The sequence below is a fragment of the Ochlerotatus camptorhynchus genome, unplaced genomic scaffold (genome assembly GCF_037179485.1).
Source record: "Ochlerotatus camptorhynchus isolate MF236.1 unplaced genomic scaffold, CSIRO-AGI_Acam_v1.1 ptg000065l, whole genome shotgun sequence".
In the NCBI taxonomy this organism is placed as follows: domain Eukaryota; kingdom Metazoa; phylum Arthropoda; class Insecta; order Diptera; family Culicidae; genus Ochlerotatus; species Ochlerotatus camptorhynchus.
This window is the reverse complement of record NW_027040555.1, coordinates 392,501-405,985: the sequence shown is the minus strand read 5'-3', so window position 1 is coordinate 405,985 and position 13,485 is coordinate 392,501. Positions and strand designations below refer to the sequence as shown.

The 13,485-nt window shown below is 41.5% G+C and overlaps 1 protein-coding gene across 2 annotated transcripts in view; it reads left to right on the top strand.

Annotated features, from left to right (window-relative positions):
- The window catches only part of rk (rickets), a 298,721-nt gene that overhangs the window by 249,554 nt on the left and 35,682 nt on the right, over positions 1-13,485 (top strand). The window contains exons 3-7 of one of the 2 annotated variants that reach the window (XM_065216632.1): positions 9,538-9,681; positions 9,822-9,965; positions 10,410-10,481; positions 10,566-10,637; positions 11,051-11,119. In XM_065216632.1, the coding sequence (XP_065072704.1) occupies positions 9,538-9,681; positions 9,822-9,965; positions 10,410-10,481; positions 10,566-10,637; positions 11,051-11,119 (501 nt within the window). The remainder of the gene's footprint in view (positions 1-9,537; positions 9,682-9,821; positions 9,966-10,409; positions 10,482-10,565; positions 10,638-11,050; positions 11,120-13,485) is intronic. The other variant, XM_065216633.1, reaches the window with a different exon arrangement.

Below are 13,485 nucleotides of genomic sequence, written 5' to 3'. Positions count from 1 at the left end.
TCTTTGATTTCCAGATGGCGCTGAACATCGATTTTCGGTCTCTAGACGTCATCCCGATTCCGAAAATATACATATTGAAGGGTATTTGGCAGTATTTCCCACTTTTTTTTAAACCGGACGCCGCCATCTTGGATTCCAAACATCGATTTTCGGCAGCTTTCAGTTCTGTCCGTTCCAAAAATACCCATCACTGCAAACACGTAGCTCAGCGCCTAGATTCATGGTACTTCGAGTCAGAGGTGAAATCACGTCAAAACAACACAATTCCAGTTATTTCTATCTTGTTATGTCTCGCATCCAAAGCGACATCCATTTATTAGAAAACGACCAACGGCAGTTTTGTCGCGACAGAATGGAAGAATGACATGACAGACTTTTTTCGTCCATAACCATGTCGACAGTTTCCGTCAATCTTGTTGTCCCACGTAAGTGAAACAACTAAGTCATTCTGGAAAACGTCACGCAACAGATTTTTGTTTTTTCCTTTGGTTTGTTTTTTCCGTCGATCTTGTTTTCCGTGCTGAGCACCAATGCTACCGACGTGCCACAGGAAGGCAGCTCCCACACACCTGGACGCTACCTATCGACCCATCAACTCATGAACCGGGGACCAACGGCTTTACTTCCCATCCGAAGGAAGGCGTGATCAGAGATGTTATGCCTCAGAACATTCCGGTGGCGCCGACTGGGATTGAACCCAGGCCTGCTGGAGTGAGAGGTAATCACGCTTACCACCACACCACCGGTGCCGTTATCACACAACAGATGTTTCGTGACCAAATGAGATAAAGACAAGAATAGAAAATGTTTCGTCGAGAGACAGCCCAGTAGATCAGTCTTTCAAGCAGAATTTTGTTGCATCGTGCTTGTCAGATGAGCGTTGACTTTTTGTTGTTGTCGTTGTTACATAGTTTATCGTCATGAGGTTGACAATTCCCAAGCCTGATCAAGATACGCTAGGATTTGCATCCTGCAGCATGTAAGGAGAACCATCCTCTCTACCAGTGCTCTTATTTCCAACGGTTGTAGGTGCAAGAAAGGGATGCATTAGTGTAATCCAATTCACTATGCAGGAACTGCTTTAGATCCGGACATCTGGCAAACGACTGTTCATCGAAATACTCGTATCGTAGCTGCAAGGGTCGCCACCATACATTGGTTTGTTTCAAGCAGGAGAAGGCCAGGTTTTTTTCCTTTGATTTGTTTTCCTTCAATCTTGTTTTCCGTGCTGAGCACCAATGCTACCGACGCCAGGGAGGCAGCTCCCACACCTGGACCCTACCCATCGAACTATCAACTCATGAACCGGGAACTGAGAAGGCCAGTTCTTCCAAGGTCGCAGCGGTTGCTCCGGACAACCATCCTTCAAGCTCAAAGGAGCCTACCAAGGTCAAGGAAATATCTGATGCGCGTTCCTCTCTGGTGGCCAACATGGCAGTCACCGACGTTTAGGTTATGGGTGTGACTCAACAGTGTTCATCGCATGTTTTATTTGCAATTCTCAACAAACATTGGAAGCAGGAAAAGAGCTTATTCAGGCAGAAATATGCTTCTACAGCTAAACAATAGTTTATTCAACCTTTAATCAGCTCAAATTGTTTGTTGGGTTGCGGTCGTCGTCTTGGAAGACGACGTAGGTGGACGTGTTCCTGCTCGAGCTCTCTTAGATTCTGGTCCGGAGAGTAACTTCATCACTGATCGGTTGAGTCAACGGATGAAGACCCAAAGCGAGAAGGTAAACATTTCGGTTTGCGGCATTGGTCAAGTGGAAACCAAGGTTAAACATAAAATCCAGGTGTAGTGCGCTCGCGATTCTCTTCATTCTCGCAATAAATGAGCTTCCTAGCTAGTCTCGAAGGTAACAGTGAATCTTCCAACTGCTACGTTGAACACAACTGATTGGGCGATTCTTCCCGGGATCAAATAGGATGATCCCGCCTTCTTCGAGTCCAATCGAGAGGACATGGTTCTCGGTATCGAGTATTTTTCGATCTTTTCGAATCTGGCCAAAGGATATTCCTAGGCAACCAATTGCCAACACTCAATGAATCAGTCTTCGGATAGGTGGTGTGTGTAGTTTTGTCCAAGTCAATCCAGAATCTGCACATTACTTGCAACGTTTCAACAACAGAGAAATTGGAAACTCTGGTTGCTCGATTTTGGTCCAGCGAAGAAGTTCACTTTGACCGTGGTTCTCTGTCCGGAAGAAAAAAGATGCGAGGATCAATTTCAAAATACAGTCAAGAGGAATCAGGATGGTACATACACCGTTACTCTCCCGAAGGATGAAGATCCTGTAGCACGGTTAAGAGAGTGCAAGGAAATTGCAATCCGGCGTATTCAAGGAACCAAACGCCGATTGGAAGGAAAGGAATGCGAATCTCCATGCGGTCCGGAATGCGACGTGTTAATGGTTGGGCCGGTTATTCAAGAAGACTTAAGGGGAAGTCTTATCAAGCAGATCATGCTCGTTTCGAATGTCGAAAAGATGTTCCGAAAGATAGGTATGCATTCGGAAGACAGACACTTTCTACGCATGCTGTGGCGCTCTAATCCAAAGGATGAGATTACCGTATATGAACTCAAGACTGTAACTTATGGTACCAAGCTGGCACCGTATCTTGCCACAAGAACCTTGAAGCAATTAGCGATGGATGAAGAAGCTGCGTATCCTGTATAAGCTAGACCGCTCAGTGAATACACATACATGGATGATGTCATCACGGGAGTTGATTCGATGCAGGAATCATGACAGCTGCCTGAACAGCTTAGCGACCTGGCAGCTGGTTTTAAACTCAGAAAGTGGGCTTAAAAAGGGCCTGATGTTTTGGAAGGAGTTTCTGAGGACAATTTGGCAATTCGAGAGGTGAACGGAATCAATTTGGATCCACATCTGTCTGTGAATACCCTCGGATTAATCTGGATGCCGAAGACTGATCAGCTGAAGCTCATGTTCAATATCCCTTCTGTAGCCACTCACCATGAGACTAGTACTTTCCATTGTGGCAAAGTTGTTCGATCCCCTAGGTCTGCTCGGTGCAGCAATCACAACGGCAAAACGCGTGATGCAACTTCTCTGGAAATGTCGTGACAGCAACAACCAAGCGCTAGATGAAGATAATCCACTGCCTTCCACGGTGGGTGAGGTTTGGAGAAAGTATCACGGACAGCTTCCTCTGCTGAACCAGAATCGATCGCTGTGTCATAAATCCTGATGCGGTTTCTATCGAAATCCACTGCTTCTCAGACGCCTCTGAGAAAGATTATGGCTGTTTTGTTTACTTGAAGAGTGTGATACAGGTTAAGGTGCGGCTACTTTCTTCTAAATTTCGAGTATATCAAACAATTCCCTGCTTGGAGCTATGCGGCGCTCTGGTATCAGCGCAACTCTTCGACAAGGTTCGACTATGCAGGCGTATTTCTGGACAGATTCCACATGCGTACTGCGTTGGATCCAAGGGGCAAGGATTCACACAATCCGATCCGTTGGAGACACGTTCGAGGAGTTGATAATCCTGCTGACCTGATTTCCAGAGGTATTATGCCAGAGGACATTATCCAGAGCGATTTCTGGTGGTGAGGCCCCGGGTGGCTGGAGCAGAAGCCAGAACAGTGGCCAAATTCAACAGAATCCCTGATTACGATGGAAGCTGAACACTGAACAGTGAACAGGAAAGACGACGTACGGCGCTCGTTTACACCAGTTCTGTAGTATCAGAATTCAATAATTGGTATTTAGGTCAATGCTCCTCGGAACTTATCAGGCGAACGGCGTACTGGTTGCGGTATTTAAAGTTGCTGCGTACTCCACGGGAGCAACGGAAACCACCGAAGTTTCTCACGTCAACCGAACTGAGGATAGCAGAGATCACCCTAGTACGGAAGGTTCAAGAGGAATGCTTTGCGGAAGAATGGAAGGCAATTTCTAAGGGAGAATCGGTTCTAAGGAAGTCATTGCTACAGTGGTTTAATCCGTATACATAACCGAGGATTGAGTGATACGAATTGGCGAAAAGGCTACGACACTCAGAGGATGCTGAGGACGTCAAGCACCCGATGGTTTTGCCAGCCCGTCATCAACTCACCAAGATGATTCTGCGCCATTATCATGAGAAGTTATTGCACGCTGGGCCACAATTACTACTGGCAACCATACGCTTACGCTATTGGCCGTTGGGAGGAAGAAGTGTAGCACGAAACGTTGTCCACCAATGCATCAAACGCTTCCGAGCGAAACCATCGTCGATAAAGCAAATGGCAAATCAAAGTTGGCTCTCGTGGAGAATAGAAGAACTATGAAAGTGATGATGGTTTCAAAATTTTCCACGGGGAAGTATACGAGTGCAATCTTAAAATGCTTTTATTTTGTGAATGGAGCATTTTATTTAAATCTGGTTAGTGCTACGTTAGTAGAAAACTTCAGGACTACTCAATAGACATATAATACAGAAAACATAATTTCTTTTCAGATTTTTAGGTGTAAACATAGACTTCCGCTTTTCTACCACTGTAGCAGTAACCAGATTTAAATAAAATGCTCCATTTTCAAAATAAAAGCATTTTAAGATTGCACTCGTATACTTCCCCGTGGAAAATTTTGAAACCATCATCACTTTCATAGTTCTTCTATTCTCCACGAGTGCCAACTTTGATTTGCCAATTAATTATATCGTCCTGCCATTTTGCACAGAGATGGCGCTGTTCAGCTGGTAGGAAGTGATAAAAATCCCCATATAGAATTTGAGAGAAGTGGGAATAATTCGCTTTCGGTGCATATTCAGTACAAAAAAAAACTGAACGACAACCTAAAACAATTAGTCAGGGACATTATCGTTCAGTTTTTTTCCCGGAAATTATTGTTAAATAAGCTACAATCAAATAAAAATGATGTTCCCCCGTACAGATTTATCTGCTTTACAACCAGTCGTCCCCAAAGAGCCAAAAAAAAATCAAATTTGAGAGAGAAAATTTGCTCTAACGACCTCAATCTCTCAACATGTCATGTATTTTGATAACACTCGATTTGTGATTTCCCTTTCACGGATTACAAAATAGAATACCTGACGATAACGGCGCCGGTGGTGTAGTGGTAAGCGTGATTAGCTCTCACCCTAGCAGGCCTGGGTTCAATCCCAGTCGGCGCCGCCAGGATGTTCTGAGGCATAACATCTCTGATCACGCCTTCCTTCGGATGGGAAGTAAAGCCGTTGGTCCCCGGTTCATGAGTTGATGGGTCGATAGGTAGGGTCCAGGTGTGGGAGCTGCCTTCCTGGCACGTCGGTAGCATTGGTGCTCAGCACGGAAAACAAGATCGACGGAAAAAACAAACCAAAGGAAAACAATAGAGTACCTGACACTGCAAAACAGGTCTGGTACCTCTATATATGCATTAACTTTAACATTTGAAGTCCTTCCTTTCTACATATTCTGCGCAAAAGATACATTATACATTCATAAAAATCGGCGGAAAATCCTGTGAGGGGTGAGCTATTTTGTGTGCAGAATGTGTAAAAAAGGAGGGACTTCGAATATTAATCTAAATGCATATATGAAGGTACCAGACATGTTTTCCACTGCAGTGTCCTCTGTGAACAATTGACGGAAAACAAATTGTGTGTAGTTTCCAATAGATGTCACCTCAAACAACAGCAGAGACATCTGATGGAACATGAATGCAGAAGCTTGGCACAATGATTAATTCATGGGAGAGTTACCGGCATCACGTACCACTGTGTCGAGACCAGTCTTGTAAGCGGTCACGGTAGTCGACACATTTTCTGTGATAATTGACTGCCTTTGCCTCCGACAATTGCAAAACAAGCTATCATAGTACAGTACCAAACTCAAATGTCATACGACAGGCTCTGTCATATGACACTGTCGCCGAAGACCGTCACGAATGTATGTATTTTAGTTTTTCTCATTATAAGAGCTGCCGATGTTGTGCTTGTGTGAATTCTTAAAATAGCAAGTAATGATGTGCTAGTAATAATATTTCTGATCAGAAATGGTTTGATTTACACCAAATTAAGGAATTACAACGAAATCACACATGTCATATGATAGCTATTTTGATAATTTTCTTTTAGCTCGAATGTTATTCTACCGCTCGTGTTGCGTGAGAGAGACGACGGTAGAGCATGAGTGTTCGAATACAAACAGACTGTCGCGCACGACAACGAAGCGAGTGTAGTAAAAAACGTCAACTGTTTCAACCCCTGGTCGAGACCCTTTTCGCAGACCGGTGTGGATTATTTTGAACTGTTTTATGTACGACCAGCACCACAACGTCCGGTTGTGAAGGTGTACGTCGCTTTGTTTGTCTATCTCTGCACTAAGGCAGTTCATCTCGAACTGCGTATCCGACCTCTCCACGGACAGATTTCTTCAAGCGCTGCGATGATTCACATCCAGAAGAGTAAAATGTCAGGATTTGTACTCCGACAACGGTACTAATTTTGTTGGGATACGTAACAAGCTGCGGTAGTTGTACGAATTAATTAGAAACAAGGTGCATCAAGAAACAGTATCCAACCCGCCAAGCGCAGCACATTTTAAAGGCCTGTAGGAAGCCGCAGTACGGTCTGCTAAAATCCATCTCCTGAAGGTAGTAAGAGAAACGCCACTATTTCCAGAAGATTTCTCAACGTTGTTCGTCCACGTTGAGGGTTGTCAGAATTCCCGGCCTTTGACGCCAATTTCGGACGATCCCAATGATTTGGAGCCGTTGACACCGTCCCATTTTCTCACTGGATCAAATCTTCAAGTTTTGTCGGATTCAGATCTGGAAACTGTTCCGATGAATCGCCTCGATCGTTTTCAGTTGATGCAGAAACTGGTGGACTTTTGAAAGCGATGGCACCGTGAGTATTTGAGCCAGATTCAAGGCAGGAACAAACGATGGAAACCACCAGTGAGAATTGAGGTCGGTGAATTTGTCGTTATCTCCGTGTCGTGAGATGTTGAATGCGGAGGATTAGCGAAGTGCATCAGGGAACTGACGGAATAGTTCTGCCGATCATCCATCCAGTAGACAAGTCAGAGATAGAAGAACCTGGTAGGAAAGGCTGAAATTGTAAACAACCACCCTTCGTGTCTACCTTCAACATAGGGTAGCCAATACGGAGTGATATGCCAGGCTGTATGGGAGACTTTAGGAGTCACTGCGAATTCTACACAGATAAAAATTCTGAATTTTAATTGTGATGTAAACATTCATTCACGTAGACTTGTATTGCATTTCACGCAACCGAACAACTTGCAAACAATGTTGTTTACAAAGATGGGCCTTTGTGTAAAATATGTGCTACATTGCATGAAATGTGTCGGAACTTTACATGATATATAATGTAAACGTATATGATATGTGACGCTCCATTTATGTGCATCATATTGAACAGAAATTTACACTACTATTTCGAACTGTGTACACGCAGTGGTGAATAAGTTCGAGGGGGAGTTAAATCAGTAATAAGAGAGAGAGAGAGAGAGAGAGAGAGAGAGATCTCATTCACCCAACGGCTGGCCTCATAGCCTAGTCAGTAAAGGCACGGTATTACCAAGCCGGAGGCAGCGGGTTCGATTCACAGTCCGGTCGAGGGAATCTTTTCGGGTTGGAAATTTTCTCGACTTCCCTGGGCATAGAGCATCATTGTGCTTGCCACACAATATACAAATTCATGCATTGGTATTGACATCGAAAGCTCTCAATTAATTACTGTGGAAGTGCATTTAAAACACTAAGTTGAGTACCGGCCGCTCTGGCAGACTGTTCAGTAAAGAGGTCCCTGGTCCCGACATTAAGCGATGGATCAGGTTCATTATCCGCAACGCCTGGAACCTTGAGTGGGCTTCCACAAGGCTATATTTTACTCGGAAGGAGAAAGGAGAGACTTCCAAATGGCAAGACACTCCAAGTCAACAAGACCAGATTATCTTGTTTCGTCTCCGTTCCGAGCACACACGTGCAACTCACAAAATAGGCTGCTCCTCCAATTTCCGAAAAACTTGTGACACTTGCAACCTTACCATGACAGTGGACCACATTTTGGTAGATTGCCCAGTGTTCAGCAATATAAGAAGTCTATACGGTATACCGAATAGCATAAGGAACGCCCTATCAAATGACCCATCAACCGAAGCAGCAGTCATCTGCTGCTTTAAAGACGCCAATCTTTATGAAAGTATTTAAGCCCAAGGACTGACACGACCACCAACAACCCGCTATCGACACTGACTACCGACTACGACCAATTAGTTCTACCTAAACTACGCCAGCAACTGTGACACTACTCAGCTATTATATGTGTACTAATGTTTGAACCTGAACTCCGAAGTCTGAAAAAAAACTGTATCAGGAAAACCTCCTTCCGAGGCCCACTTTCTAGCCGGAGACCCCTTCTGGGGCCCCAAACACCCAACTCTGTTATTTGGGGCACCCCCTTCTGGGGTTGCCAGAGATGAACCAGCCGATGGCTGAAATCCGGTTACACAACAAATACACAGTTTGAAAAAGTAGTGTAAGTTTCTGTTCAGTATGATGCACATAAATGGAACGACACATATCATATAAGTTTACATTATATATCATGTAAAGTTCTGAGACATTTCATGCAATGTAGCAAATATTGTATGCAAATGCCTATTGTTGTTTACAACATTGTTTACAAGTTGCTCGGTTGCGTTAAATGAAATTCAAGTTTACGTGAATGAATGTTTACATCACTATTAAAATTCAGAATTTTTATCTGTGTAGTTTATTTTTAATTAATATTCTTGCACATTGATTGCTAGCAAATAATTTATTCAAGAATTTTGTAGATAACATAAACATCGTTTGAGGCATCTATTTTGGTTGGAAAGTTATATAAAATTATTGATCAAAAATATATTTTTTTCAAATCTTGGATTGAAAATAGATTTTCATGCAATTAGTTCCATTTGATAGATCGTATATATTTATAAGAGTGAAAAACTTGGACCCATTTTTGAAAAAAAAAGTCCTGGGAACCTTACTTGATAATCTTATTTATTTAATAGATCAAAAAAAAATAAAAAATTGCCATATTTTTAAAGAAACTTAATTACAGCATTAATAAAAATAGACTTTGGGCATTTTTATTTTTTCAAATGCTCTTAAAGCATTTCACATAAAAAATCGAGAAATCAATGTATAAAACATTATTTATAAAATCATATTTTTAAGGGAGCATCCTAAGTATTTAAAGTGAACCAATAGAGATAGAAAATTGGATTCTTTAGCAAAACTCTGCAGCTTTGTTAAATATTGCGAAGGTCTACTTATACTTATATTAATACAGTAAACTTTCCCATACTCAATCTCTCCCTAACTCGATGCAAAACCAGGCTGCTTCGGCCACTTTTCCCATACAAATTTCCGAAACTAACCTCCCTAGCTCGATGATACTTTCACTATCGAGCTAGGGAGTGCGATACTATACAATCAATGAAATTTGTCAACCTTTTCGCTTCACATAACAATCATCCTAATGACGATTTAATTTCTCTTCGTTTCAGGACTCTTTCCCACAACAGGATAGAAAACATCGACAGTGAGGCATTCTTCGGACTGTCGAGTCTGAAAAAATTGGTGCTCCAAAATTGCGGCCTCGTGCGTATTCCGGCGGAAGCCCTGCATCAAGTTCGCACCATTTCCTCCCTGTAAGTGTACGGTAGATTCCCACAGACCGCACATAATTATCCCTCTCTCAAATGGGTCGATTTGTGGAAAACCGCAACTGATTCAGGTTTAATTCAATCCGCTTCCTTTTTGGTTTGCTTCTGGTTTCGAATGTATGCAGGCAGTTGGACAGCAACCTGATTGCCGGAGTGGAGAACGTAACCTTTCGTGGGTTCAACTATCTGAAGAGTTTGAGACTGGAAGGCAATCTGCTGCAACGGATTCCAACGGAAGCGTTGATCGGATTGAGATCACTAGAAGCTTTGTAAGTATTTTATCACTTGAATGAATGCATTATGCAACAATCACGGTTCAATTGTCTTCGCTCGTGTCGGAATGATTATAATGCTTCGTTCGAAGTGGGACACCAGGAATTGTTTCTTTGTGTTTTGTTGCATTCGGTGCAAAGTATCCGGAATGACAAATGTGGAACGTGAGTGTCACCAATTTTTCCTCCGGAAGCGCAGCGGATGTGTATCGGATTTGGCAAGCCGCCAGCAAAGCGACGTTTTTCGGTTGGATTGTTTGGATGGAGAATTATGAAACCGACACGTTTCATATTAGTGGCAAGCATTATCGTTATGAGATTTGGCGTCTTTGGAATAAATTTCGGAAAGGCGATAGTGTGACACCATTTGGATCGGTTTCAATCGAAAAAAATAAAGCATTCCAACTTTCAACTGATTTGTTTTCTTCCTTCTCTTTACAGAAACTTAGGGAATAATTTATTAACTACAATAAGGGAAGGAGATTTTCCGCTTTTGGAAAGTTTACATATTTTGTAAGTATTGCTCCACTTTCATGCTGACAACTCAATCAGCTGCAGGAAAGTCAACCACAAAGTCCTTTCTTTCTTTACTTCCAGATTAGTGAAGAGGAATCAAATAAGTGAAATAACTTCCGGTGCTTTAACAAATTTAACTCGTTTAAAAGTTCTGTAAGTATCGAATTTTCCTCTTTACCAATCGAGAAAGCAAAGTTTCGCTATTTTTCCGGGTAGTGGTATCCAAAATCAACTCCAAAATCCAACCTCATTGCTCGAGAGATAGAGCTTCCACCACCACCTGGATCAAACCGATGAATAAAGCTTCGGTGGCCATGAATGAAACTGAGTGTATGAATTCCTAGATCTTTAACGACATTGCTCCGAAGCTGGCTGCTGGTAGTGTGCGGTTACGCTTCCAGCAAGCTAATGCGATTATAACTTTGTTTTCTCGACCTTCGGCATGGAGCTTCCTGTTGAGGGGATGATAATTTTTCTTCTTCTTTTGATTGCCTGCTCACCTTGACTTCCTAACTAAACTTGTTTTGTTATTGTTATTCTTCTCATTTCCGGTTCAACACCCGCAGAGAATTAGATGATAATGCATTAAGTTCAGTGCCTGTTGGCTTGGAGAATCTCGTGATGCTGCAGGAATTGTGAGTATAAGCTCCTTTTTCTCTAGGTGATTGATTTAAGAACGATAACATACTTAATTGTTGAAGGCTGTTATAGCTAGATCTTAAAAATTGTAGATGTGCACAAAGAACATTTACACAAGTATAAGTTGAGCGTGAAGCTTTAGTTGCTACTTATACACTGCCTTTAGCTGGAAATCTGTCCCAATATAAGAAAATCAATGTGGGAGTTGTGAAGTGCATTCGCAAGTGAATATTTAAAAAAATCTAGCAAATGAATGAATGATTTTCTCTTGGTAGGCCCTGTAGCAGTAATATTTTATATGAGAGAAAAACATAATTTCTTAAATAGTAGAACTGTTTATTGATCTCGTAGTGACCATTGTTTTAGTTAAGTTTGATATTCGGTTACATAACCTTATTTGATATTGTTTTCATTTTGATCAAGAACCAATTTCTCGATTATATAACATAATATGAATGTAGATAGGAGAAGTGAACCAGTTCCACGCTAAATGACAAATCGGTCAGTCTTGACCTGCTCCGATTTCTAATCTAATCTAATCTAACACCAACACAGCCAGTCCTTGAAAGCGTCCTGGAAAATGATATAGATTTGACTCTAGTACTTATATGTTTTAGCAGGTATAGCGGTGGCAAATGTATTTTTTGCTAAATCATCGTCCAGACCAAATAAAAAGTACTAAATTATCCCAGAAAGTTTGTAATCATTTCCGCAAGAACAAAATCACTTCGAAAATAACTAAATCAGTTAGGAATGCACCGAATCACTTCAAAAATGATTCAGTACTTAAGAAATGACTGTCTGAATCTCTTTGAAAAATACTAAATTCAGAAAGTTTTTAATCGCTTCCGTAAGAACTGATTAATTTTGTAATTAACTTAATCACTCTACAAAACTTCGGAAAGTACAGTATCAATTTTCTCGAGTTTTCTTACTTCCTCAATAACTGCATAATTTTGTGATAACTGAATCACTTCATGCAAGTTTGTAATTCCTTCTGAAAATATGCAGCCACGTCAGATAAATCGGAATCACTTTGGGGAGCACAGAATCTTTAAAAACAATTCAAAATCTTAGAAAGTACACACACTTGATAACATCTCAGAATCAGTTCGAAAAGTACTCAATTACTGCAGAAAAACTTGAACCCACTTCAGAAAGTTCAGACTCACTTTGGATAGTACAGACATAGTTTGAAAATACTCGCGGTTGCTACTCCGTTATTGCTAGATCACCTGTATTACACAGAGAATCTTGACCTTAATGTGATATTAAAATTATTTTTTTGCTGTGTAGAAGTTTCGCCAAAATTGTGGAAGCTCAGTGATTTTGATACAAGATCTGTGAATTTTAAAGAAAATCAGCTCAGGTTTGTTGAAGTTCACCATACTTCTTATAACTTAAGGGTTTGATTTGGTAACTTACTAAATAAATGGGAACTTTGTTTTGCCCGAGGTTTTGCCAACGAATGCTTAGGAAAATTTATAAAAATGTTCCAATGTTTTTCCTGAAATTTGAAGAAATTCAAGTATGAGAAGATATGAGAAAAAAAAAAAAAAAAGGATGGTGCTTGAAAATGTTGACGAAACTTTTAAAAATTGTGTTGTGCCCAACGCTTTTACGGTGTAATAAAGTTGGTATCAGGTTGCCGAACCCTGTTAGTTGCCCTAGTAGCACGCTTGTCACAAATCAATTGTAGAAACTTATATACGACTTATTTCAGTCATAAACAAGTTGCTGTAACTTATTGTAATGAAAGTGTGCTACTCGGGTGACAGATGCGAGTAGCAGTAGAAAATATAGTATAGCAGTAGAAAAATCGAATTGGATCATAGCACAACCTTTTTAGTGTGGTTAGTCGCAGTTTTGATCGTCACGTTGCATGAAGAAGGAAGAAATTAAAAATTCGGTTGGTTTTTGAAACGTGCGTGGATCCGGAAAAACATTAAAACGCAACGTAGGCCTTGGTCACCGCTCGACGGAACAAATTGAGCATAAATTCATGAAGTAAGGATAAAGGTACTTTGTAGATGTTCAAGGAACATTAGAGCGATTTACGGTGCTGCTCATCGTGCAGGATCAATAAAAGGCAAATGTTTTGCAATGTACCATATCAACTAGATAATACACTTTTTTTTTTCTTGATTTGATTTCCGTCGATCTTGTTTTCCGTGCTGAGCACCAATGCTACCGACGCAAGAGAGGCAGCTCCCACACCTGGATCCTACCTATCGACCCATCAACTCATGAACCGAGGACCAACGGCTTTACTTCCCTTCCGAAGGAAGGCGTGATCAAAGATTTTATGCCTCAGAATATCCCGGCGGCGCCGACTGGGATTGAACCCAGGCCTGCTGGGGTG